The following is a 27,842-nucleotide window of genomic DNA, read 5'->3' as shown; positions in this document are numbered from 1 at the left end:
GATGACATTTAATTTTTTCATAAGGGAACTTCCCAAAGCAGCAGCAGCTCTCGGGTTTGCAGAGTGCAGGACTTTAGATGCTTCGTTAGACCTGTGGGAGAATAAGTAGATGACAAATAGGGGAGATGCTTTAAAAAAGATGAGAAAAGTTTAAAGAAGACAGGGAAAATGTAGACTGGTGCATCAGTTTTGCACTTGTAAGGTTAAATCTGTGTCCACAAGGGGGTGGCTGGACTACATCAAAGCAATCCCTCGCCAGGGTGGTCCTCTGCCCCTAACCCTGTGATCTTTTTTAAGATTTCTGTCTTAGATCATAAAAAATATCTAAATCTTAAAAATATTCTTGTTTATATAATTTTCTGGGTAACGTGATCTGCCTTAAAACGAGGATGCAGTAATAATAATATGGCCTATAAATGGTTTGAGCGCAGTTCTTGGTGTGCACTTGGAGCAGCCAAAGGAAAGACTTTCCGCAGCTGACGTCAGGCATACCTCACTAAACAGTGCGGCCCACTAGCGGTGAGCAGGGAGCTGCTTCGGAGGATATGTGGAGCAATCGTGGAAGAGGACTCCAGTCCGACCTTGTCTGGCGCACAGTCCCGCGTCTGGTTCGTGCGTAAGGCTGCTAAAACAGTTGGCCGCCTTTAAAACCCCTTCAGGCGTGAACAACTTTGGCTTTCATTCATATTTTTTTTTTAATCGCAACACATCCACGTCTGGGTGATGTGCACAGAAATAGAACAACACTACTCCCAACCTCTTCCGCATATTGGATTTCTATGCAAAGAGAAGGTCGCCAGTGTCCCTCCAAGGATTCGGGAAATGAAGACTGCTGCTGACACGGAACCAGCCTGTTTTGACTTCTAGTGCGTGTTTCTGTGCAGTTTTTTTTTCAAGGGATTTTCCCCGAGTTCACGAGTAAAGTATCTCCTCTCTGTGTGGGATCATTCGCTGCATTACCTATTTGAATACAGCCCCAGCTTTTTGGACGAGCCTGTGCAGAGCATTGTACAGTGCACACATTTGGTCAAAAATGCATTTTATTTAGGATAACCACTGGATATACAAATTGCCAAATTTGAGCCGGAATGGCGAACGAGTATAATCGCAATATTGTGGAAAAGTATATCTGCCATAAACTCTCCAAGCGGGGGTTCGTGTGGGGATTTCGCGTTGTCCAAGAAGAAGATGCTGCTAATAACGGATCGATAACTGACCCTCCACCGACTTTGGTCCACCGGTGCCGAGAAGCCAGCACCGGGCCTGACGGCGAGAGCAACACCCACCTCTGCAGACGGCTCCCACAGTCCGACCCACACGCAGGCATCCACAGAGTCCTGCGCGAGGCTGGAGATGAACTTGAAAGACTGTACCAGCCGGACTTCACGGAGATGTCGCGGCAGCTGCATCTCACCTCCGCCACGGCGCAGAGGAGGTTCGCCGAGGTGATAGACGAACTGTTCCGGGACGGGGTGAACTGGGGCCGGATTATTGCTTTCTTCGAGTTTGGGGGCACTGTGTGCGTGGAGTGCGCTTCCAACGAGGGGATGTCATCCCAGGTGGACAACATCGCAGACTGGATGACGGAGTATTTAAATGGACCTCTTAACAGCTGGATACAAGATAACGGGGGATGGGTATGTCTGATTCCGTGTAGTTGAGCGCTTTGCAGCAGTGTGCCAAGGGGTCGCAAAAGTCCTCTTTTAACTGTGATTAAAAGGAATTTCAGTGACTTAGTTCGGTCAGTGTAGGCCTACATGTTTGACTGAGCTGAAAAGTGCATTTTGATCTGGCTTAACGGGGCTCAATATCGAAACCACATGTGTAGCTGATCATTAAAAAAAGAAAAGTCCCTTTTAGGGTGATCTCGTGACGCACGTCAGGCAGCGAGCGAGATGAACGGCTTTACTTTACTTGCTCTAACTGGCTGATCTCGTTGACTGTTAAACTTACTCGACCAATCAAACAGCGGTTTCTCTATCACACCTCCCGACGCGTCTCTATAAAAAACCCGCCCTGTCATTTGTAGAAGCAGAGGCAGACCCGCAGCTGTCATTGGAGCACAGAGGTTATTATCTAAGGGGAAGTAAAAGCTTAGTTATAAAAAGAAACAGGATTGTGTGTGTGGTGTTGGAGAGAGAGGGCATTTCACCATTCACCTGTATCTGAATCTTCATGCAGGAAAGTGCTTCAGTCCCGCTGTCACGTGAGGCATTGCAGGCCCTCATTCTTGCAGAAGGGAGGAGGTCAGACACATGTCAGCAAAGAGCAAACTATTGAATTAATGTGTTTAGGCCTCTGGGCATAACTGGACAGGGTTCAGCTTATCAGAGGCCCTTTTTTTGGCACAACACACACCTGGCTGAATGCATGGCCACACTGAATCTGAAACAAGCATGCATTGTCATATAAATTTTTCAGGTTTTTATTACAGCTGCAAACCCTCCTGCAAAAAAAAAAAAAGGGGGGGGGGGGCACAGTTAAAAAACTTGGTTGAACTTTATAATAATATTACACTTTTAAGCATTATTGAGGGAAAAAGTGAATTGGAAACAGAGCGCTTCTGTCTGGCAGCAGAAATCGCTTTTGATTGAGATGTTTATGTAAGCAAAAAAAAAAAAAAGGGGGGGGGGTGCTGTGCACCTCAGTAGCCACCAAACTGACTTGCAATGAATTAACCTTTAATTAGCCGAGGTGCTCTTAATGAGAGCATAACGTTTGCACTGCCTGGTTATCTTAGCTGGAAGGTATCATAAAAACGGGGCGTGTGTTGAGTGGGCTTATCAATGATTCATATCGAATGTTTCATCTCAAAGGATTAGACCGTTTAACATTCCCCTTGAGTCTGCCTTGCCCCTGGAGGTGGCAGGTTGTGCCACATATCAAAGGGAGGCAACAGAGGGAGGGCCCTCCAAGAACACAGAGTGCTAATCTGCAGCCACTGTGTTTAACATGCCGTCCTCTGTTTGCATCTTGGTTGGGACTCTTTTGTCTGCCTTTTTCAGACCTGTGCCTTGAAGCTGGCGCAGACTGGGGCCACAGAGATGCCTGCTCGGGGTCTCTGGAGCCCACTGTAGAATAATGTAGGTCATCATAGTTTGGGTTTTACAGCTGGGTGGAGATGACTGTATCTCTACATCCACTGGAGACAGAGAGAGAGAGAGAGAGAGAGAGAGAGAGAGAGCAAGAGCACAGTTCTTTAATCCAAAGGATTATTTAGAATTATTTGAAAGCATATGTCTGCAGTATAGGGAATGAATAACCTCATCCAATTAGTTTTAAGCTCAAAGTAAGCTCTAAAACAGTTTAATCCTGAATATGTTAGTGTTGGCTCAGTTTCTGTTGTAGCTTCCGCATATGCAGCCATGCACCGGTGTTGATTTATATTCATCTGAACGGGTGTCAGGTAGGGAATTTCCTGAGGTGTTATTGCATGACCTTTAATAACTGACGTTGCAAACACAGCGTTGTCTGTACTCTGGATTGGGTTTGTGAAAACTGGCTTTGCAGATGTTGAAATGTAATAAAAGTCAACTGTGTTTTCAGTCTGTGAAACAAAGCTGGGGTTTTTTTGCTATGTTTTGTCTCCTCCGGAGCCAAAACGGCGGCCTGTTATACACTGACGTGTTTGTGTTTTTGTATGTTTTTGAGAATGTCTGCTAAACATCGGGTTGATTTTGTACTGGCCTCTTCCTGAATTATGAATTCACAGAGGATATGCAGAGACTGTTAATCAGATATCTCTCAACAGGGATCTCAAGGGCATAGAGGGGATTTTTAGAGATGTTTTAGATCATGGAAACCTGTCCAGAGGGTCAGGGTTAGCAACATTGATTTAAACATTTCTTTTCATTATTTTCAGTTTTTTAGTCGCGCAAGTTCTTAATTTTCTTTTAATAAATTTTTTTAAAAAAAAGATTTTTTACAAGAGGTGAAATTTCAGGTAGGGGGAGTGTATAAATGAGCCTATGAAGTACAAAAAAAGGGGGGAGAAAGGATGTGACCTCAGTTTCCTCATTTGTAGCTGCAGAGCTCAGTGGGGACTAAACAATGGCTGCCACTGTTTGCAAATGATCTGGTATCCATTATGTTTTATTGTGAAAGCTTTGCATTGCTGCAATGAGACACATGTGCTACATTTCTGCATTAACCTCACCTGGGTCACCTGTTTTCTAAGGAACATTCACGTGCCGGGTGGCTGTAGCAGAGGAATGAGGATAAAACAGGTTTCACAAATCAGTCGTTTCTCATGAGCTCACTGTCGTTTGTTATAGTGTTCGACCTGATAATTCTAAATAAAACTTTTTTAAATGGCATTTACACATCTTCCAAACAATGAAGACACTCGGTAAACACGGCTAAATGTGTGTTTAGACAGGTTGCATTTATGGTCACTTACCCTGTCCATTGTGTTATTGTGTGGAAGAGGTGAGTGCTGTGTTTTCCACCATTCTAAAAACAAAGGTGGGTGGCTAATCAGCCTATCACTGACATTTTGACATGTAAGAGTGGTGTGGAAACAGCTTTCTATCAGCCACCCTCTGTTTCCTGTTGTTTTTGAGACAATTTAAGCCCAAAATAGTGTGAACGGTACCCACTAATCATTGTTGAGTCTAAGTGTTGCGAGTGTGTCAAATACACATTTAGTTCAGCGAAAATCTTCCCTTTAAAAAACTGACAAAGCAGCGACTGTGTTTGCAAAATCTCAGCTGAGGGGCCAAATGGCTCCCATTCAGCACAGATTGCTTCCCACACCCCGGGATGTGACACACCGTCCTTTCATTGTCCCTAACATTCAGTTAGAAACTCGGCCTTTTTGTTGACAGAAATTGCACTCAATCAGGGAACGATTGCATTTAGGCTGCAGACTCACCCACACGTGGCGCACCTGTGTTTATTTGCAGGCGCTTGCAGTAAATACCAAGTGATTGAACAAAGTGGCAGACGGCGTCCGAGTTCCGAAATTACATACTTGACCTCAGACGCTTGACTGGCTGAGAGGGCGGCACGGAGCGAAATGCCAAATTGTGCTTCAAGAGAAAAACAGCAGTTTCATAACTGGAGGTTAACCAAGAGCAGTGTCAGATATGATGTTGAGAAATGATTTTTCTTTATCTTTGTTGTTTTTAGTCACGCTCTAAAGATGGCATTGCTTCTTGGTCTTTCTCAACAACCCTAATTTGAATTCTCCCTAAAAAAAATAAATGCGTATGTGCTGTTATGGATGAATCTCATTGTTCTTGCAGTCTTCCCTGTGGCCACCAGTAGGTCAAAGTGATCTCTTACCCTTTGAAAACAGCACTATTTTTGATGGATTTGCACCAAGTCATTGTGCAGACATTCAGCTGTTGAAGCCACAGAAGAATAATGATCATGGCCTCTCCTGTAGTTGCACAATGTCATAAAATTGGGTCCACACATTCATCAGAGGGAACTGCCATGATTTTGTGCTCTGTGTATTTACTGCTAAGTTGTGGAAATATTCCTCAGATATGCTAACGTGCCTCTAAATCCTTGCTTTTCTATAACAAGTGAGAGGAAGGAGTTAAATCACTGAAAAACCTTCTTTCTTTTTTTAAGCCCCAAACAGTGAGATCAGGTGTCTGTGGAATGCTGCTAACCAGGTGGTCTATTTTCTGTGTCTCCCAGGTGTGTGTGTGTGTGTGTGTGTGTTATGAAAGACAATGTGCGTTTGGGTTGGGTCCATCCTGTGGGGGTTTCCCAGAGCACAGTCTGCTCTTCGATGGGTGGGACCAGCATGTTGCTATGGTATAGCAGGCATCTGGCTACGGCGCCTTGCTGAGGCTGAGTGGATGTGGGACAGCAAGGAAGTCATTAATCTCCATCTAGGTGACGTTTCGGCAGAGTAGAGACAAAAACCCAGGAAAAGAAACCAAACAAACAAACTAAATCACAAAGGAGGCACATGCAGCCATTCACAGGAGAGCAAAAGAAATTCTCGACCAGGTCTCACTTATATCCAATTTGCGTCTCCTAGATGCAAACTCAGCCTGCTAAACGCAAGTCAATACTAATCAGGGCGCCATTCAGGAACTGTTTCAGCTATGCTTCTTTTAGCTTTGAGCTCTTTTTCTAACACAAAGATGTCTATGTTGATGGTGAACGCAGCGCTGCCTCTGAGGACACATGCTTTACAGCGTAATGAGCTCTGTAAGTCATGACTGACTTACATCCACTCTGAGCTAGTATTCCCTTCTTGTCATGCGGCGTGCTGTCACACTCAGTTACACCCTTTTTTTCATCCATTAATTTGTAGCTGTTTATCAGTTTTTGGTCTCTCATTACTGTGTGAACGCTGCCTTCTAGTTCTGAGCAATCAGACCGAGGAATAAATGATTACTTGCGCAAATAGCATTTTAGGCTTTCTCCCTCCCACCCCGTCAATTAACACTGTCATTCTACAGCTGGAGATGCAACAAAAATGTAAATAGCAAACAAAGAAACAAACTAAATAAGAATCAGCTTGGAGATTTTGACAACAACTTTACCGTTGGATGTGTTTGAGCTCTGTAATGGAGACTGTGCACCACAAAGGAGCTTAATGTGGCGAGAGGCAGCCAAGATTTTCCCCTGTACTGTACCCCTTTTGCTTGGGAGGCCTCGGTTGCTCACCATCTGCCACTGTGTTTACACCCATCAGCACAGCATCTGTAATCTCAGGAACATTTCCTACAGACGTGGGCTGCTGCGGGCCGCAGCTCTCTCAATCAGTCCAACAAGAACATTTTTCTTCCAGCAATCTCTTCGCTATCTGCGTCTCAAAGACGTTTGAGCCAAGCATTTAGTCCCGTGTGTGGATTTAAGAAGCACTGAATCTCTTTTCATTTTGATTTCTATTCAGCTTCAGATTATACTCTTTTGCCCGCAGTAAGTCACATGCACTCCATCTTCACCTTTCCAACCATGCTGGATGTCTCATTGCCATTTACGGCATGATTGCAGGCCACAAATCCTGTTCTGTTGCACTTGCAGGGGATATGCTTTGCGTCTTTCCGCAACATACCTTTACCCCAGAGACCCTCCACCCCATCCTGTGCTGTGGTTATTTCTGGGCCTTCTTGGGAGAGCTGGCAGAATGTCTGCTGGGAAACAGGGGCTGTAAATAAAAAACGGACACAACCTGGATTTTTGTTTTGTTTTGTTTTTCCTGAGTGTCCAGCTCTTTTAGTTGGATAGTCATGTCAGTGGACCATGTGTTATTCATGAACATAAGCTAACATCAGTGTTTTTTCTTTATTTTGTACTCTTTGTGTTGGACTTCTAGGATTACGCGAGTTTACAGATTGAAAGTTGAGAATTCATCCATATTACTGTTTCCTTTTGATCCCTTTTGCTCAAATAAGCAGTCACCTCAACCTTCTAAGCTCCTGTTTTATGAGGGACAAGTGCTTGAGCTAAGCGCTACCATCCCACTGAGAGGATACGCTGATAAATAATATATGGAGCAGATAAACTTGGACACTAAATGGATGTCCCGAAAGCTTTATGAGCTCCAGCTGAGAGATTATATCCTCTTTCCCCTCCTCTTTTTTCCCTCATCCTCTTCCTCCCTCTTACCCCCACCACATGAGACGTATTAACTTGCACACATACACGTGCCCAAACACACTAATACCCAGAGACCTGGCTTTCAGTGTCAGGTAACGTTCCAGATCTCTGAAAAATGCAGGGACATGCGAGAGGCCTCTAAATATAGAAGCATTACCATCACTGCTCTTGTGTGGTCTTCTAATTGTCATGTTACGCGTAAATCCCTGCCCTGTGTGCCTCTGTGATGGCGTCACATCACGAACCCACCGCCGTCCTCCATGGAAAAAATGTCCTAATGAACCATTTGAGATGGCAGATAAAAGAGTTTTCCACCTTTCCTGTCACGGTGGGAGCCGGATAATGAGAAGCCTATTGAGACGCAAGTTGACTTTGCCACTAGGCACACCCTTGCAAGCAGCACAGCATATCAATATAGGGCAAGGTTAAATGGTTCCTCCCATTGTCTAGCTACTGTAGATATTTTTGGGTCAAACCCCCAAAAGGCTTAAAAAGAGATTTGATGTTTTCAGTTAATTTCTAGGGCAGCGATATCCACTGTCATTTGAAGTCTAGTATGTCTCCTCACAAAGACAAAGCCTGTTGAACAGGTAGTGGATTGTCTTAAGTTTCCCCCAATGAATGGCAGCTTTCACTGTGAATTAATTCCAGCCTGAGAATCTAAGATCTGAACTACAGATGTAGTTTCTGGATCTGAAAAGCGAAGCAATCCCAGGAGTTCGTCTCGTTCTTTTGGCTGCTCACTTTTAGAGGTCACCACAGCAGATCATCTACCTCCGTTGTTCACCCTATTCCTAGCATCCTCTTCTGTCACACCAACCCTCTGCATCTCCTCTTTCACTACATCCATCCCTTCTGTCTGCTTCGTTACACTTAAGCCAACAGCGAAATAGTTTCCATCAGTCCAACAGGGGCTGTCTCTTCTGGTTCTATTGAGGTTTTGAAGGTTTTGATTCAATTCAGTCCAAATCAAATCAGTTTTATTTATAAGCACCAAATCACAACAACAGTTGCCTTAAGGTGCTTTATATTGTAAAGTAAAAACCCTACAATAATGTAGAGACAACCCCGACAACCAGACGAACAGCCTATGAGTAAGCACTTGACGATAGTGGAAAGGAAAAACTCCCTTTTAATAGGAAGTAACCTCTAGCAGAACCAGGCTGAACCGGGCAGCTATCTGCCACGACCAGTTGGGGGTGAGGGGAGGAAGACAAGACAAAGACATGCTGCAGAAGATGTTTCACTTTGATGTTAACATTTTTATTTTTGGTGACAATCACAGTGACAAAGCCCTAGTCACGCAGACCTACAGACCAGCCGTCTGGCAGCCTCTGGATGTGAGTGATTGCTAGAGGTTGATGGGAGTTTATGGGAAAATGACTGTGAAAGTCCCTGTCACATGGACCTAGAGACTGGTCAGTGTCATCACCACCACCACAACCACACAGACACAGACAACCACAAAACCTCCTTGGTCTCACGATGGTCTAAACCCAGCTCACGTTTCCTATTAGTGGGTGAACAATCCAACGCTTGGTCCCAAGCATATTGGTTCATGTCGGTTCAGTTGCCCATAGTTTGCATGAAGTGACAGATTTGTCTACAAATACTGAATAGCTACACTCCAAGCAGTAGTAAATCTGTGAAAAGTACAACACAATCCGGGAATGAAGAAGGTTTGCATCCAAAGTAAAAGTTGTGCCTAAGAGTCACCAGGAGTGTTTTTTGTGCAACAACTGATCTGAGCCATCGACTACAGTAACCATAGCCAACCGACGAGAGAATACAAATTTTTCACTAGCAATCGATGATTGTCACATCCAATATGGCGGCCAACTCTTGAATGTGACCATGTTGTCACGTGAGATTACTCGGTACAAGTCTATGACAAAACAGCCCTCAGCTCTCTCAGCCTCTGACATCAACAAACCTTCTCCTGATGAGTTTTTGAGCTAAATCGCTAGTTTCATTTTCTATTGAATAAATCACTGAGTCAATTCAGTAAACTATGATCATTATTTGAGTCAGAAGGGAGGAATATTCATGGTATGCTCATTGTCTCATAATATTCACAACCCAGCCCAATCCACCCCTCAATCATCACATCAGGTTTCAACACACTGCCAAAAAAGACACTCAGTACAAGGCTTCGTATCAGGACTCACCAGTGAGTGACGTCACGCTCTTTTATATTGTTTATGATCTAAACACAGGTATACAAAAAAGAAAAACATGTGACTTTTTTCTCTAGCAACAATTACTGCTAATGCTAGCAAGCTGAGTTAGGAAGTACGTTATGTCCATTGTATGGGTTATATTACAATTTCCCTCACCAAAGCTGAAGCACAGAGGACAGGTTGTTAGTACAAATTACCAAGCAGAAGGTCACATTACGTAAGAAAGCTGCTTTTAAAATGTCCCAAAAAGAACCAACGCCATAAACACAGCAGAGAGGAAATTAGGCAGAAAGCCCCAAAGTATTTCTGTACCAGGCTGTAAACATGTTTACCTGCTCGAAAGTTGGGTTTTTTAGCATGAGAGTCAGAAGCAACTGACTTCCCCTGTAAGGTGTCCTCAAATAGCGATTCGACCTGCAGTTTATAAAATTTCACTTTAAGATTATGAGACCAATTTTTTTTAATCAGTTTTATTGATTTTGGGGCAGAGAAAGCAGCAGCAAAGACTAAAGCGATAATTAACAGAATTTCGGTGAAGCAGCAAAACAGGCTGCAAATGCAATACAAATTTAGCAGACAGAAAGCAGGATTAGCATCGGTCTTTACTCATATTTCCGGCGTCTAAGGAGTGTAAACTGAACGCTCGTGATGCAAGGTTGATGGGAGCAAATGAAGAGTAAAGGAGCAGGTTGCAAAACCAAAACAGTGAGCTTAAATGTTCCATAGTGGCAATGGTAACTGCAAAGTTAGACAGTAAAATCTCAACCTTTCAAATCCCACGCAGCCATTTACTCTGCTATTGATGCAAAAAACATGGAAAAGTGTACGTTTAAAACAAAAGCGAAACTATCTCCATGGCTAGCTGCTAATTTGTGGTTCAGGGTAAATTGACCTTTTAAGGCTTAAAGCATTGATATCCACACACGTACAGGCAAAGATAGAAGCGGATGTGCTAGTGGAAATCAATTATTTGCTGTCAACAAAATGGCTGTGTACACACTCACGGGCATATACATACACACATACACTGTGGCACATCAGTGTGTACACAAAGAAGCGGATGTGGTAGTGTGAATCAATAATGCTGTGTTGTCACAGGGTGACATGTGAGCCATGGCAGGGAGCAGATGGCCTCGGGGTGCCTAGCTTCCTGTTAGCCATGCCATACAGCCTCAACGCACACAAGCTCGTGCACGCTCACACAGACACCACAACCATCTCCACTGGGATTTCCCCCGGCGCAGCTAGCTACACCACTGGCCATTACCAAACAGCATGCCATTATTGACTCTTCTCTGAACTGTTGAGTACTCGCTCTTCCAAAAATGACAACAGCCAGATAATGGTAAATAGATTTCTCTGCCTCGTCTGTGGAGGTCTGGAGTAAATAATTCTGTGCACCCCATCTCTAAACATGATTTTTGGCATGAGAGCAACTATCCCACAGGAAATCTGATCTGTTTCAGTTGACATCGAGTGAGGTCAGCCGATGCTTGGAAATCTATTTGACTATGGGGTATAGATTCAGCATTTCCAATGGTTTGCAATGGTTCTCTGAGCAGAGCCTCAATTAACACAGCAGACCAGCAGCTGTGAATGTCAGATTGTATGTGCATGTGATTAATCAAAATGCATCCTGAAGGAGAGTGTCTCTGTGGAAAGACCTGGGTGAGATCTTTTAGCACATTTTTAAAAATGTTTTAAATTTCCTGACTCCTTTCAGCTGGTGTGCGAGCTCTCCCTATTGGCACAGCTCATACAGCACCACCCTGCTGCAATCGCCTTTGATGGCGACTGATTAGGTTTGAAGTGCAGAGAAAACTATAAACCCATGACGCTTGGAAGATAAAAAGCTTTTCCAAGAGAGCATTGTTCTGGCTTCTACGTATTGTTTCAGAGTCTCCATCCTAAATTCTCTTGACATCTTCTCAAATCTACAATCACCTTCTGTCAGGATGCTGCAGCTGGCGCAGAATATTACAGCTGCGTGCTACTTTTGACACAGATATCTCGCCGGTAGGGGCAAACCCACTATTGCCAAGGTGTTATGTTGCAGCAATTTCACAGAATCTACTCTGCCTCTACGTTTAATTGGTTGTTGGGCTGTCATTACATCTTCAAATACTGACAGATACTTCAAAGAAAACATGAAGAAATGAATACCGTAGTAGTGACAGTGATTCCTTTTCTTCCTAGGGATTTTATTTCATGTTTTTTGCTATTTCTTTTGACAATACAGTGACGATTTATGTCTGTGTATGTTCTAAGGATGCACTCATTTGATGACTTATGCCAGAGCAAACTTTTATGGTGCCAAGATTTAGTGGTGACAGGCTTCATTTTGCTTTTATAGTGAGGTTTTAACTCCCGTCTAGACGAGGTTCATGTCGGCAAATCTAACCACTAGAAGTTTAATCAACTCTGCAAATTGACTTGTAAACTGCCTAATTTATTGCTCACATTTGAAGTCAGTTGGCGGTTGGACTGATGCACGAAGAAATAAGTACAGATGTGTTTCTTTTTTTGTTCTTTTTTTTAATCAGCTGAATTTCAGCAGGCACTATTTGATCAGCCAACTCATTTTCTGATACCACCAAACCCATCACGCTCAGACCCCCTGATCGCCAATGTTTTCCAGATTTGAATTATAATGAGTCCACATTCCTGTACTTCATGGAGGACAGGAGATTAAAAAATATTCCTGGGTAAAAAAAATTTTTTAAAGCCTGGACTTCAGAAGGTGTCTTTGATCAGAAGGTGAGGCTAACAGGGTTCTGGAGGAGGAGGAGGAGGAGGAGGAGGATGAGGACAGATGGAAGGGCATGAAATAAGAGGAGGCTTATAAAGCTATAAAAAAAGGCATTCCTATCTCTTACGGCCTCATCTGCTGCAGCCAGGTTGAGACGGAGAGGGTAATATCTGGAGCAGCCACCGTGGTTTAAAGCCCAAAGAATAATGACGCTAATAGAATTCAAGCTGTTAAATACAAAGAAGGAGATTTAGGAGACTAAGGTCAATCCAAAGTTACAGAGCACACTTGGATGAAATTGCTTGTTAAAGTCATCTGACTCAACAATCATCTGATCCTCAGCTGATCCATCTGCTGACTTTAAAGCAGAGGAATTTACTCGTGAAACATCCACATGGGCATTACATATCCCGAAACCTAAAAATACATACTGTACATGTGGAAAATCGCTGGACCTATATTGCATGTTTGCTTTTGTTTTTCTCCCGCATTATTTAACATCCAGCTTTGGTGCAGTATCTTATTCTTGCAGTGCAGTTTCAAGACAAGCCAGCTCACAGTAGGCAGGCACCGAACCCCATTAATGACATTTTCCATGGATTAGTCCAGAGAGAAACAGAAACTCTCCTCCATTATGAAATTGACATATGCCTCATTAGTTTTCTGTGCATTTTCACTCCAGACTTTCACTGTCACAATAGGCAACTTATTATCATTCATCGGGTAGGCTGTGCTTGTTTCCCTTTGGTCTTTACGTACAGACAGGGAAGGTCACACAGCTCTGAATGAGCCAAGCTGCTCAAGATAGTTCAAACAATGCGTCTTTTAAAAGCACGCCCTAGCTCTCTGCAAGGTCTTTGTGAGTCATGCTGAGTTTAGAGCAATGAAAAGTAAAAGGAGAAAGAAAAAAGAACAGAAGTAATGTCCACCTCTGCTCTTTGCCTGCTTGATTGGGCTTTCGTTGCGTAATTATTTTCTGAGAAGGATTTAGCCGAAGCTTTTTCATTACATAATTCAAAGGGTTTGCTGTAGCCGTGTTTCTCGCAGCTGACTTGGTTCAACTCTAGGCTCATTCCTTCTCATATCGAGCCTCTCGGGCAAACGCGCGCACACACAAGCGAGGTTGTTTGTTTCCACACATCAATGCATTCCACTCATTCCTCTCCCCCAGCCTGGATGAAAATCAGCTGGTTGCCTGAGAGAGGTCAATGAACTTTCCCCCAGTGTTCCCGTCCTGAGAGGAAAGAGAGTGGAATTCTTTCTTTCACTTATTGTTTTTAGAGCTGACGCTCATGATACGGCCTCTGCTCTCAGATTGTCTGAGTGGAAGTGAAATTGCATAAGAATAATCATTGCTTTCCTTTCAGCCCCCCCCCCCCCCCCTTTAAATAAAATGACCTCATCGTCCATGTTTAGAGAAGTTTTGTCATGCATCTCTGAGCTTTAACTCTCAGCCTGTGGGAAATATGCTTTCCTTCCCTTATCGGCTTTTGCTTTGTCTCCCCACATGATTTTTCTTCTTTCTTTCTTTTAATCCCCTCTTCTTGAAGTAACACTGTAAAGTGAACATCCTGCTTTTAGAACCGCACGGAAAGGAAAATGAAATAAAAGGAAAATGTGTTTACCTCAACAAGACACATTTCACATTTTCTGTGTTTTTTTCTGTTCTAATTAGATTGAGCAGAGCCGGAGACGGGTTCTGAGAGGCAGTGTCACATTTCTGCGCACCAATCAGGGCCTTGCAGTACTTTAATCAAAATGCAGCAAGAGCTGAATTGTTTGTTTATGAACTGTTTATTTTTATTGTTAAAGAGAAAGGAATCGGCAGTATTTCCCGCAGGCTTTAAGTCTAAGAAGTGACAGCATACTGTATGTAGCTGTGCTTTCCACCACCGGCAGTGAATACCTTCTCTGTGACTTTGTGGAAAGTTTTCAGTGCTGTTTCAGCTCCATTCTCCTCCACTTCAAAGCCGTTTCCTGAGGGAGCCGTACCTCAAGCGGATGATTGTTTTCTCTGACATTATCGGACATCTGAGATGCTCAATCTGCTGCTCTCTGTTCTCCTCACAGCATGCCCCGTCCCAGACTCTGGCCTCTCTCATTTACATGGCCAACACGGGGAACCCAGCTACACCTGAAACCTGGCCCAGTGTTCTCTAATCACGTAAACCGCTCTGGTATCTTGTTGCCAAAACTGACAAGCTTTCATTTAGGGGCCGACTGAAAGAGGAGACCACGGGAGGCCCTGGGTGTCTAGCTTTGATCTTCTAATACTTTCTCCTTCACTGACACGTTTAATTCTCTATTAGATGATGTTACACTTGACTTGTTTACCCGTGCTTCCTAAATTACAACTTGGTGTTTCATCAAAGGAAAAATAACATCACATTCCCTCTAAAACTTGCCTTTTTATGGTCTGCCTCCTCTTATACTAGGGGCTAAGATTTAGGAGTCGCTTAATGGTTCAAAACAAATACAAATCTCTTAGTTACAGTCTCTAACCAACTGTGGCTCTCCCCTGCTGCTCCCCCTCCCTTTCTCCACGGTATTAGTATGACTACATGTTTGGCTTGCCTCGAGTCTTTCCTAGTTACCCGAACAGACTCTGTGATTTAGCCATGCTTGGCTCTACCACAGAGAAGTCATAGTCTCATACTAGACAGTGATGTCATTCCTGCACCGTCTAAGCACAAAAAGTGACTTAATGCTAACTACGCCATAGAGGTCCTTTACACCGCCTATCACTGCTGTCTGAAAAGCCCCTTTCTGAACATTGGGATTATGTAATTCTGTTACATCAGGGGCTCGACACAAAGAAGCTGCACACACAAGACCACAGTGACTGAAAGCAGAGCGCATTATTTCAGATGGCTCCATTTTTTGGGGAGGGGGGTCAAGTTCAGAACAATTAGTCACCACACGCGTGTCACGTGAAGTTTGAAGCCCTGCTGCAGATGGTGTTCCCGCACGTCCCGCTCATTACTCCATATACAGTAGTCATTTTTAGCTGGGATTAGGCAGCCACTATTTTTGGAGTGGCTTTCTAAGAGGTTGGTTGTGTGCTCTCAAGGTCTAAAGGGGTCGGCAGATCTGACTTTTAAGGCTTGAAGCGGCGCTGCCTTCGTCACAGGAAATGGGCCTCTCCCATGGACTTGTGGGGAAGCAATAGGCCACCTTGGAATCTGTTGCTTCCCACGGTCTCTATCAGGACTTCCTATCTGAACTAATCAGTGATAGTTCAACAGTTGAAATTGGAACTGCAGGGGCTCTCATGCTCTCCTAGAGTAAGAGGTGCTTTGGTTCCCGAGAGCGGCAAATACAAAGCTTACTCAAAGCCGATGGAGTCATTTGAATGGTGGAAAGCTTTGCCTCTGTCTAATCATTAACCTACACCTACCTTGCCTTTTGTTCCATTGAGGCCTTCTGCATGTTTTAAATGCCACTTTCACTTACAAAGTGGGTCTTTATGCAAGTCCACTTTAACAGTCCTGTGAGTGCAACATTTGGACAACACGACCTGGGATGGAAAGACTCACATAGTGTAAAGAAGAAAAGCACCACAGTTTATTGGCCTGCCTGCTGCTTACATGGATTTGGGTGTGCTATGCACAGCTTCCTTGACAAGAACACAGACCACTTAGACTCCCAAGTGGCAGACATCCTGTCTTTACTAAAAAGCCACTGCAGCCAGGTTTAATGCACTTCAAGCACACCCACACACGTGGACGATGACTCAGCTGCCCCTTTTCATCCTCTGCGCTCTCACTCGTCATCTGTGGCCTTTTAAATGGAGCGAGCAGCAGAGATGAGACTTGTTTTATTAGATCGGGAAGCCCTGAACTAGGGGCTAGGATGAAGCCTCTCGTTATTTATAGCTGCACAGCAGTTGCGTTCTCTCTATCTGGCAGGACTCTGTCACTTCCTCCTCCGTGGTAGGCCGGATGCGCTCAGTGCAGACATCCTCAGACGAGGCAGACATCCTCATTTAGCTGCATTGTATCTATTTGAGGGCTCCTTTGTGCTTTGGTTTGGGATGCTATGAAGGATTTTGAATCAAATGTTCAAGGTCAAACCACAAGATTGGCTCATTTTATAGAATGAAAAAAAAAAACCTCTATTGACTGAGCTGCAGAGGTTTATTGTGAGGGGGGGAAAGGATTGTCTCTCTGTGGCTTTCCCTTAGCTTTGATGTCTCTTTGCTTTACATGTAAAAGTGATTGATTGTGTATAATACACTTTGAGCTTAGGTGTAGTCTGCTGATAAACCCTGGGTGCAGGGGGAAAGCTAGTGCAGTCTGCTTCTATGCACTTGCCTTCAGTCTTGTGAGACTGCAAGGTTACCCTGTCCTTCATTTCATGTTGGATCAAAGCTGTTCAGTAAAAAAAAATCAATAGTCTCAACAAGAATCAAGGAGTACATAACTGATCAGTCAAGGCCATGCAATGCTTGTCAATTCAAAATCTGTTTATATTTCCCCAAAATCCTCTGAATATTTTCCCCCCCTGTACAAATTGGAATTGCTTTACCGTGGTTTTGCACCTCCTCCTTCTCTTCATTGATGGGATTAAAAAAAACCTCAAGTTTATTGAAGCATTACATATCTTCAGAGAAACCAAAGTCTCCTGTGTAAAGTTCTGTTTCTCATTTATCTGGTAAGTTTAGACAATGAATAATGGAGACAATAAAAAAAAAAACCAGTGTCACGAGGAGTGTGGGTGATTTACTGCCGATCACATTTCATGTTCCAGTGGAGAAGGCTGACTCCCACGGGAGCGGGAGCTGTTTTGTAAACACACAAATGCTGCAGCCGCTGTTGCTGATGCAAATTTGAATATTTATGAGCCTTTGGGGTAGCATCCGACGTCAAAATTGTTTCTCTCTTTACGCTTGACTCGAACGTAATGACTGCGGAAGGTATGAAACCTGAGTTTGCAGTGAAGCTCAAGCGGGGGGCATATTAAGAAAGGTTTCCAATTTCCCTTGTACCGTGTCATGATCCCGCTCTGTCGGGCCAATTCTGTATTCTATGGCTTCCATATTGGCTGGCCATTTCAAAGGATGGCAATTCATTTGTAAAAGCGTGTGGACAGTCAATAACGCTCTTCACTTTCAAAGTTTACTCAAGCTTCTTACACAAGCTTCGGGGAGTCTTTCTCACCAAAATAATATTCAGTTTAAGGTGAGGTTAGTGGAGCTGCTTGCACAAACTGAATAAAGTTTCTATTTTCTTTTTTACTGCCTTCATTGCCTAATTAACTGTCTTTGGGTGTATAATTGTACCTTACAATATAAAACATCTTGATTTGGTCCCAATAAATAAAACTGAATTCAAGAGTATTTAATTCAATTGTGCACTCCTAAGCACTCCAAGCTAAGAAAAACGGGGAGGGTTGCATCAGGAATGGCATCGCACACAAATAGTCGGGGCAAATCAAAACACGTGGATCATTAAAAACATAAAATAAAATAAAATGGATGTAGCCCCTGTGTCATAATCAGCCTGCTCCAGGTTTTGTTTTAAAGCCTCAAATTGAGCATTTTGGCCATTGTCTTCTTGGTCTTTTGGAACCAGTGACAGATGAGGCATGGATCTGACTGAGGAATTGAAGACGTTCAACTCAGATGCGTAATTGGCTTTTTAAAAATTATTATTTTTACTAAATACAGGGCCAAAATTAACAAAAGTAACATTATAGTGTGTTAAATAAGGGTTCACACTGGTGACTGAGACCATAAACTCATCATGTAACTGTTCACCGACATCATAAATCAAGTCAGAAGTAGGTCATTGACTCATAAACTTTAACATAATCTGGATGTTTTAGAGTCGCCCCCTGGTGCCCACCTGGAAGAATGCAGGTTTAAAGCAAACACCTCGCTGGCTTTAATTCTTCAGACTCAAAGGATGTCAAACATCACAGTCTGTTATGTACAGATGTGGCAGTCTGCAATGGAAGATGCTCAGGTTGACTTCAAAATGATGATTATTATTAATGACATTCAAAGCTAGCCAATGATAAATGACCATTAGTGACAGTTTGTTAATTTTATAGACTGCTGCAAAACCAAAGCAATTTTTTTTATAAGCGACTCATCAGTTAGGTGTCTTTTGTCACTGCATACGTATGTCCTTTGTTTCAAAGAAGCAAGTGTTATTGTTACTCGGGCTGATCCACTAAATACTTGCGCATTGATTGGGCCGGATTTGTACAGCTCGACATCCCACTTTGTCACGCTGGACTGCGAGGCTGTGGTTTCCATGTATTGCAGTATTGTCACAGGGCAGTGAAGGGCTCAGTGTCCTCAGCTCCAAGCTGTTTGCTGCTGCTGACACAGGGGATTCAACGGGTAATGAGTACTGCAACAAACTCCTCCGTCATCTGATTTTTGGTCAATGGATGCCACTCTGGAGAATTGATCGAAGCTGACCTTGTTCCAGGACAAGCGCTTGCAGTACTGTCACTGTCATGATGTCTGACCTGTTTATTTTTATTATTATTTTTCAGATGTTTTGAATCTGTATATGCGCTCGCACTCATGAAATAATAATGCACCCACATGAAAGAGAGCGATATAAGTGTATATTTTGATCAAAACAGATCTATTATGAGAAAATAATGCCTTCCTTGCATTTTTTTCTCCCATACCCCTCCACCCCTGAAATGGGAGTTTTGTTTGACTTTAATTAGCAGTGGAGAAGTCTGCAAAAGGCTAATTAAAAAAATGAAAGAAGGGCAGCAGGAGCAGCATATGTAATTTTATAAGTACGCTACTATGTGAACGCTTAGGAAATAAACAGAGCGTGGGGAGAAGCTCAGTTCAGAGGTGAATATAGCAGTGAAGCCACAACGGGCACTTTAATTACAAGTTGAACTTTAACCTACATCCCTTTCTCTCAGTCACAGTCTGCCCGCAATTATCCAGAGAAGATTCCCAAAACAGAGACAGTTGTCTAATCATTATTCTGTTTTGGCAAAGTGCTGCTTGCGGTTTTATCGGAGCTAGTCAAGCACACAAGATCACTCATTATCTTCCACAGAAGCTGCAGGATCGTTCCCAAAAGTTTGTGTCAGTGTGTGGGGTGTGATACCCAAAGGATCTGGCAAATGTTTGGTATTTCCCGTTGCCCATAAGATAACGTAAAGCCATCCGAAGAAGACAGCTGTGTAAAATCTCTTTGTGTCCATGAGAAAGACACTGAGCAAAACCCAGAGGTGTAAATCATGTGAAAAACAAATCAGAGGTCGAGGATAGACTCTCTCCCGCTGGTGGGAAAAGCAAATTGTGTGTGAAGCTTCCAGCCTGGGTAACCGTGACACTCATGCAGTCAGTCGCCACCCCTCTGCTGCATATGGGAGACTCAAGTCCTCACCGCTCAGTCGAACTCTTTTGCTCTGTATGTAATTCTCAACAGGATTCATTGTTTGCAGTAAAAATGAAGGCAGGGTGTGTGTAAAGCTGGCTAGGCATTTTCCCATTGACTCCAGGGTCTCTGTAGGCTGGGGGTGACCTTTTAAAAGCCACTGATCGAAAAAATTTATACTGTAGAGAACTGCAGCCTGGACTTTTATTTCCCAGATGCACACCTGCTGCTGATGGCAGATGGCTTTGCTGCGGGGCAAATATGAGCTTTTGGGGATTATGAAGTCTTTTGTTGGCCGTGTTTTTTTGTGCTCTCTTGTCCCTGTCAACTTCCTGTGTCCTCTTTCCCACCTGCTTATCATTATTTTTCTGTAAAGACTCCGCTTTTCAGAATGGCAGTCAACACAACAACAGAAATGGGGCCAAAATAAAAAGTGCCAAGGTTTGTTTTTCCACACTGCTCACATGTTTGTGGCAGCGCTGTTCGCTAATGCGGGGATGAAAAAGTTCCAGGAGCTGAAGTGGAGCATGCCTCAGTCTCATGATATCCACCTGACACCCCCACCCCCCTCCTGCTTTCCAGCTCTCCCCTGAGTCAACCTGGAGTTATTACCACCCATGCCCTTGTGGGATTCTTTTAAACATCCATCACAGCTCGTATGAACCTCTTATTATAATTGCCAGCTTTTGTTTCAGACTTAAATAGATGATAATCTATGGCGACTGTCTGGGACATATCAAGGACACACATGAGTTTGCCATTTTGTTGAGCTTTGCTAGTGGCTGGTCACATGCGCGCCTTGCTGCTGGCTGGAGTTACAGTTTCAGCAAACTGTTATTTTCCAGGCGTAGGTGAGGAAAAACACACAATGGTGTTTTTGCCAATCAGCACATTTCCTTCGGCTTAGAGGTGTGACTGAAGAGCTTGCTCGCTTATTAATACCTGTATCCTGGAGAGGGAGACGGGTGTCATCGTTCAAAAGCAGAGACTGTTCAGAGCGCTCCAAAATAAAAAATGCTCCCTGACATTTTGCTTTCCACACTACCAGCAAGGCTCCAGGGATGATGGCGGCAGTTGGTACACTGCTTTAGCCCAGACTGAAATATCTCAAAAACATTTGCATGGACTGCCATGAAATTTAGGACAGATACTCATGATGCCCAGAGGATAAATGTGTCAACACTTACAGGATAGATGGACACAGAGTTTTGGATTACATAGATTACATGGACTGTATGTGAAAGATGGACATAGCTCGATTTTAACACTATGACTGCCACCATCTTGTTTTGTGTGTCGTTGTTTGTGTGTTTGGAGCTGATTGTTTCATTGTATTTGGATGACAGGGTGAATAGGTGAGAAGTAAGAAGTTTATTCTAGCAAGCTAGCTTAGCAAAGTGCAAGTATGGACTATTTGGGTGTGTTAGGTACCTGCTGCTAAGTGACTATACAGTCAAATTAATGAATTAATAGCACAGCAAGCCAAAATAATTTTCAGACTGCTTGCATTGGTGTGTTATCTGCAGCAGCCATGCCTTAAATTTAAGCCTTAATATTTCTGTTTCTGTTTGGTGAAAACCTGGAAAACCAGCTTCAGCTCTACTTTATGTTAACAGCCTGGCGTTAGATGGTTATGCTACGGTCACACTTGGGAAAACAGCAGTCGGAGAACGTGGCATGACTAAAATTATTGTGACTATTTGCACTGAACTTGCAATCTTGTTGCCTTTGAAATATTTGTCTGTGACTACTCCGAGTCAGTTGGCATTTGGCAACTTTGAATACAACCAGTTGAAAACCAGCTGAGTCGAGTTCCCTATTGCAAAGAGACGCATCACAGATAAGTTGCGCTCAGCACCACAGACTAATCTCAGACTGATTCCTACCTGTTGGCAATTTGTCTGGGATTATAAATAATTAGCAAACCTTCACCAGTCTGTTGAGTGAGACTACAATTGTCTGGGGACAATTTGTTTCCAACCAAGCAATCTAAGCAATCCCCTAGCAATCTAAAGAGGTCAGTTTAGGGTGCTGAACTCTGAGCCTCTAGTGTCAAACTCCAGTCCTTAAGGGCCGGTGTCTTCAAGCTTTTACATGTGTCCCTGCTGCAACACACCTGAATAAAATTAGTAGGTCATTAGCAAGACTATAGAACTTGACTGCATGCTGAGGTGGCAATTCAGCCATTTGAATCCTGTTACAGCAGCTCATGAATAAATGAACATGGTGCAATAAAAGTACTTTTAAAAGTACATTTTTCCAACACATGCATTCTGCGTGCCATTCTGATGCCAGTGTGATGCAACCAGTAAGCATCACACCATAGCTTTACCAATTTGAGTGAGTATACTTTTTGAAATTAGCATTTAGCTAATTTATAAGAGCCTTACAGTTTCACCGAGCTGTTAGCATTCCCCTAGACTACTGTCTCTAGCCCGGGGGTGTAGTTTAAAACGCCCAGCTGCAACAAAGAGAATGCTGTGTGGTAAAAGATATTGCCGGGTGATTTACGGAACACAGCGTGTTTTGACATCAGAGGGCCCAGAAAAAAAACTGCTGATCCTTCCTCCCCTCTGTCACCAGCCCCCAGCCTCAGGAATGCCACAGGACAGGAAGGGAAGCAGGAAATGCTTTTGTCTCCGTACAGCAGTTCAGAATAGATGCCTCCTTTTTTTAGTCCTGTGTGGGCTTTTTGTTTGATAAAAAGGAAGCTGTGTATTAAAACGTGACACTAGCGAAAGAGAGTATAATAAATCTTCTACTAGATCAAGGTCAAAAAAACATGTATTCCGATAAAAGTAACACAAAGCTTAATTACTGTAGGTAAATTGACTTAAAACCAGACAGATTAAAATAGACTGGTAATAGATCCCCATGGGAACTGACACAATAATGTTGTAGTGAATCAAACTTAACAATTCACCATTGTTCACAGATCTGATCAAATTACAGATAGAGACTTCAAGAGATGGAGACTTCAAAGGAGATCAGATGTACAGCTTCACAACACACCTTCTAATGTGGTCAGCCTCATAACAAAAGAAAAATATTCAATAGGAGGTGTCCCCTAGAGCTCCCTAAAATTTCCTCTATTGTCGTTTGGTTCAAGATAATCTGCTGTGTGTGCGTGTGTGTGTGTCTGTCTGTGTGTGGGAGAGCATTTAGCTTAGCACCATTACTTCCTGTCCAGCTGTTCCTGCTGTCACCGCTTTTAAGCAGATGTCTGTATTTCCTCATCTAAGACACGCAGCCACGGTCTTTTCTGCACAGATGCTCCTCGTGTACGTTCACGATTTTAACTGGCCTCCTTTAAAACTGCTCTTAGCGGCAGAAAGCTGAACCCACTGAGACACCGTGAGCAGCTTTAATATATTCATGCTTGAGCACTGGAGTGTTCATCCGCGTGCTAGAGAAAGAAAAAAAATGTTGCGAATGGGCCTTTTTGGGTGATTCCTGTGTTTGGGTAGTATGTGTTTCCGAGTGGGTTGTGTCATTGTGCATGAAAAGCGTAGGAGGGTGTGAGAGCCGATGAACAGTAGTGGATCTGCCTGCAGCATAAGTGTAATGACATTCTTTTCCCACCCATGTTTGGTATCAGCCAAGGGATTTACATTTTAAAGGGTCATTTCACCCAAATTAGAAAAAAAAAATCATATTTACCAAGTTTTTTTCCTATAAAATCTATGTTCAATACATGGAAGTGAATGAAACTTATCTTATTATTAAAACAAATGAAACCAAAACTACAGGCAGGAAAATGAGATATTAAATATGGCCTGCAGTGTTTTGTGTTTTTCTTGTAATCACACAAATTCCAGGAAGAAGATCAAAGACAACAATGAATTATTCCTTTAAGTGATGCATGTGTAGCCAACCTTCAAGTATGCCTTATTTGTTTGTGCCTCTTACCCACAACTTTTTCTTGTCAAGAAACGATTAGATAATCCCGAATAAACTGCAGAGCATGCCGAAGCATTCTCGGGGAAGATACTGAACCCTGAGTTAGCCCTGATGCACTCATTGGAGTGTGAATGTTAGAAAAGGCACTTAGGCAGTGCTATACGATAGAGTGAATGATGGCTGTCATAAAAACTGCTTTGAGTGCTCAATTAGAGTAGAAAAGCGCTATATAAATATCAATCCATATTGCTGCTAGCATGAAAGCTGTAGATTATTTTAAGACAGCTTCACGTGGACTTCCACATATCAGTCAATCGATGTCTTTCAGGCGACTGCTAAAAATAGTCCTCATCAAATGCAGGGTTAACCCCTGTTTGAGCAGCGTTCGGTTAAAACCTGCACTGACCGGCTGTTTAAGGCAGTTGCTGACCCTTCTTTTAAGGTAGAATGATTTATTTGTGACTCATGTCTCCTTTAAGAACTATGAGATGCAAACCTTATTTAAGAACTTGAAAAGTATTCATGCGAAGGTAACCATGTTATTCAGAAGCCTAATCAGTTGTCTCTGTCTCTCATCTCAGGATGCATTTGTGGAGCTGTACGACAGACAGAGGGACTCCGTCTTCAGTTGCTCCTGGCCCTCCATCAAGACAGTTTTCGGCTTGGCTGCGCTCGGAGCGGCCAGCCTCACCATCGGAGCATACCTTACACAAAAGTGAACAAGGCCTCTTTTCAATCAGCTCGACTTTTCATCTCAGCATCTTCCTCCTCTTTTTCCTGGTGCCTCTCCTTCTTTTTTTCCCCCCTCCCTGCACCTTTTTTAAAGATGCCCCTGACCCCTCAGAGACAACCTTCAGACTCTTCTGAATCTCTTCAAAGCCTCTCCCAGAAAAAACTCCCTCTTCCCTGCCTCTTCGTGTCAAAACATTCACAAATCAAAACAACTGAAGAAACCAGAGGCGAAACCCACAGAGCAAAGGATGCATTTTAGATGGAATCGCACTAAGCTGACTACAACAGCGGAGAAACGAGGAGTGCATGTTTTTGCCTTTGCTTTTTTTCGGTTTCTTTTTGCTCGTCCTGCTTCTCTAGGAGTTATAGCATGAACGTTGAGTGTTAGTTTAGACGTCGCATGTGTAGGTCCTCGGTTTGGAGGCCTTCGTGGTGGTAGTGGTGGCGGTAGGATGTAGGGTGGGGGGGGTGCAAGGATGATGGTGACGATGATGCCAGGGAGGGCGAGGCCTCAGCCTCGACCCCTGCTCGTTAGGGTGAAGGACCCCATTTGAACTGTGGACTCCAGTTACCCCCATAAGCCGTCTTTCAAAGGACTTCCTCCAAACAGCAGCTGCTTAGAATGTGTAATGGAAACAGCTCGCTACAACCAGCGCAGTGTGTGTCTACTGCTTTCACCCCTCAGACCGCTCCAGTGAACTCTGAGCACACACTGCTCCATTATGCTCTCCCTGGCCTGTGATGGAGGACAGGCTGCTAGAAGACTGAGCTCTTTTGCAGCGCTTTGAAAGCTCCTGTGTTGGGTTTAAATTTTTGCAGCAAACCGAATCGAATAGTTTGCATGTGGAGTGTTTTAGAAAAAAATATGCAAAAGAAGCCCGAAAGATGAACGAGAGATGTGCAGCACAGCATAAAAGAAAGAGGCAGAAGTAGAATAAACCCTGTAGTAGGGTTCCTGCTGCATAAACAGTTTTAAGAGTGCATTCCTGACACACTCCTTTTCTAAAATCACTGCCCTACAAATTATAAATAATCACAGCTCGTACTATTAGCACACGACATCGTTTATTTTTTAAATTTGCTTTTACTGTCGAATGGGCTCGCTCAGGTTTCAGACCTCGCCCCGGCTGAGGTCTCACAGTGGCTCGGTATTGCCACAGAATGAACTCTGAACCGAAGGCAGTTTCTCGCAAATGACTGAGGAGATGCCAGCAGCAAAGCCAGGGGGTCCCATGTGTGAAACCTGAGATGTCCCCTCTCTCCAGCCTGCAAATGCATCCCAAATCATTGATTGGTTCCTTTCAGCCTGTTTTTGTAATCGATGTTTGTCTTGTGTTACAGTCCGACTGCAAATTTGGAAGCACTCAAGGCCTCCAAAATACTGCGTTGTACAGCAAGTCACTTGTGGAAAACCTTTTCTTTTCTTTTTTTTCTTTAAATTTCTCTATCACTAAAACTCTTCAGCTTCTTTGTCGTTGCATGGATGAAAGACACGATGTCTTAACACAATGCATATCTGCTACGCGTAACCATATTTATAACAGAACAGGCAAGAAATAGCAACATTTATTACCTATTTATTCAGAGGTACCAGATCACAGATTTTTAACAGTTTCTTCTAAGGAATCACACTGTAACAATGTTATTTCCTGGCTGCTATTATAACAAGAAAAAAAAAGACATGTTTTAAAAAGTGATTTTTTTCCCCGTTTTGTATTATCATCGGCTTAAGGCTGCTATACTGTTGATTTTACTCACAGCTTAAACTGCCACAATTTTTCAGTATAGTATCCTAGAGAGCTGGAAACCAAAGTTAACTTGTATTAATCTTTCATTTCAAAAGGAAAAAAAATGAAGAAAAAAATACATAATAGCTAAAAGGAGAAAACACTTTGCTTCAGTTCACTGAGAGTCTGTCCAGTGAGGTTTTGTGATCTCTCTGTGGAGGGTTTGTCTTGTGTTACTGTACTATATTAGCCTAACTTTTGTCAGCCTTGTGCTCCAATGATAACTCAGTGCTTATCTGTAAAAAATGTTGACCTACCAGACCTAAACCGTGTCTCAGCTCTCACGTTAAAACCACCCAGTTTTCATTACAACAGCTCACAGTGTGATTTGTGATGTGTGTATGAGCGTGTGTGTATGAGTGTGTGTGTGTGTGTGTAAGAAACTGAGGGTGCTATGAGCAGGAATAGGAAGACTTTAACAGCAATATACTGTAATTTTTATACTCTGTGCATATATGAATGTAGCACTATGGTTTCCGTGCTGTTTTATGTCTATAATCGCAAAACTGTAGCACTTAAAAGAAAAAGGAAAAAAAAAGAAAAGTGAATTGTGTTTCTGTTGTTTACTGCTATATCCACGATAAGCTAGTGGGATCATATTGTTCCTAATAAACCAGATTTTTCTCCAGCAGATGCAGAAGTCCGAGTTGATGCTGCTTTGGTGTCTTATTGATTCCTGTCTTGGTGTCGGAGCCAGTCAGCAAACAGAATAAGAGAGATGTTTTAGGTGAAGAGCAGCCGCCCCGGCCGCGCTCTTTTGATTATCTGTTATCCATCACGGCTCTGCTCAGCTCTGCTCTGCATAAAGCCTGGCTGTGTCAACGTGACAGTCTCCTTGTGAAGGACTGTGCAGAAGAAGCAGCAGCCGCACCCCATCAGACATCAAAGCTGTCCCCAAACACTGCAGTTGTCAGCCTCCCTCCTCTGCTCCATACGCCGCTAAACACGAGTGCAAAAACCCCAAATGCCCTGCGGCCAGGTTTTTGTACACCCCCTGCCTCTGTTCTGATCACACTTGTCTTCAAAGGCTACGGCGCCCGGGCTGTTCGGTGGAATTTGTGAAAAGCATTATGCAGTAAAACTAATGTTGAAAGAGTTGAGTGGGCGCGAGAAAATGAGGGGCGAGGAGCAAAAGAGAGCGGTGATGGTGGTGTGTACAGATATATCCCTGAGGAAAGCAACAGCGGAGGGAAGTTCATTTGGGTTGGATGCCCCCACCCGCCCCATCATCCCCCGAACCTCCCTCCTCACAAACCCCCACAATCCCTCCTCTCTCTTTCCCACTCGCCATGCATATAAAATGCATGACATGCTCTGAAGAGGAATTTTAAATCAAGTCCTAGACTTTCAAAAGAGAGTCCAGTGTGGGTGTGGATGGTGAATATGTGTGTGTGTGTGTGTGTGTGTGTGAGTGTAAAGAAGGGGAGAAAGATGGGCAGTGAGAAGAGGAGGGGGAGGATGGTGAAGCCCTTGTGCCTCTTCTGCTTTAGGGCTACAAGGTGTAAAGGAGGCTTTCCCAGAGCTGGATATCACAGGGGAGATTGGGAGATCAAAGCAGATT

The 27,842-nt window shown here is 43.4% G+C and overlaps 1 protein-coding gene across 1 annotated transcript; it reads left to right on the top strand.

Moving 5' to 3' along the window:
- The first annotated feature begins 514 nt into the window (after nt 1–514).
- Nucleotides 515–26,914, top strand: bcl2b (BCL2 apoptosis regulator b). Its single transcript, XM_005721358.1, has 2 exons — nt 515–1,637; nt 24,344–26,914. The coding sequence occupies exons 1-2, from the start codon at nt 1,089–1,091 to the stop codon at nt 24,479–24,481; spliced, it is 687 nt and encodes a 228-aa protein (XP_005721415.1). The 5' UTR covers nt 515–1,088; the 3' UTR covers nt 24,482–26,914.
- Nucleotides 26,915–27,842: the final 928 nt, after the last annotated feature.

This window comes from Pundamilia nyererei, unplaced genomic scaffold, assembly GCF_000239375.1.
Source record: "Pundamilia nyererei isolate P.nyererei 1_Seehausen unplaced genomic scaffold, PunNye1.0 scaffold00004, whole genome shotgun sequence".
NCBI classification, from domain to species: Eukaryota; Metazoa; Chordata; class Actinopteri; order Cichliformes; family Cichlidae; genus Pundamilia; species Pundamilia nyererei.
The sequence above is the reverse complement of the archived record's forward strand: the minus strand, read 5'-3'. Positions and strand labels throughout refer to the sequence as shown.

Coding starts and splice junctions, on each gene's coding strand:
- bcl2b (XM_005721358.1), top strand. CDS start 1,089: ATGGCGAACGAGTATAATCGCAATATTGTGGAAAAGTATATCTGCCAT. Junction 1,638..24,343: donor TACAAGATAACGGGGGATGG/GTATGTCTGATT, acceptor CTCTCATCTCAG/GATGCATTTGTGGAGCTGTA.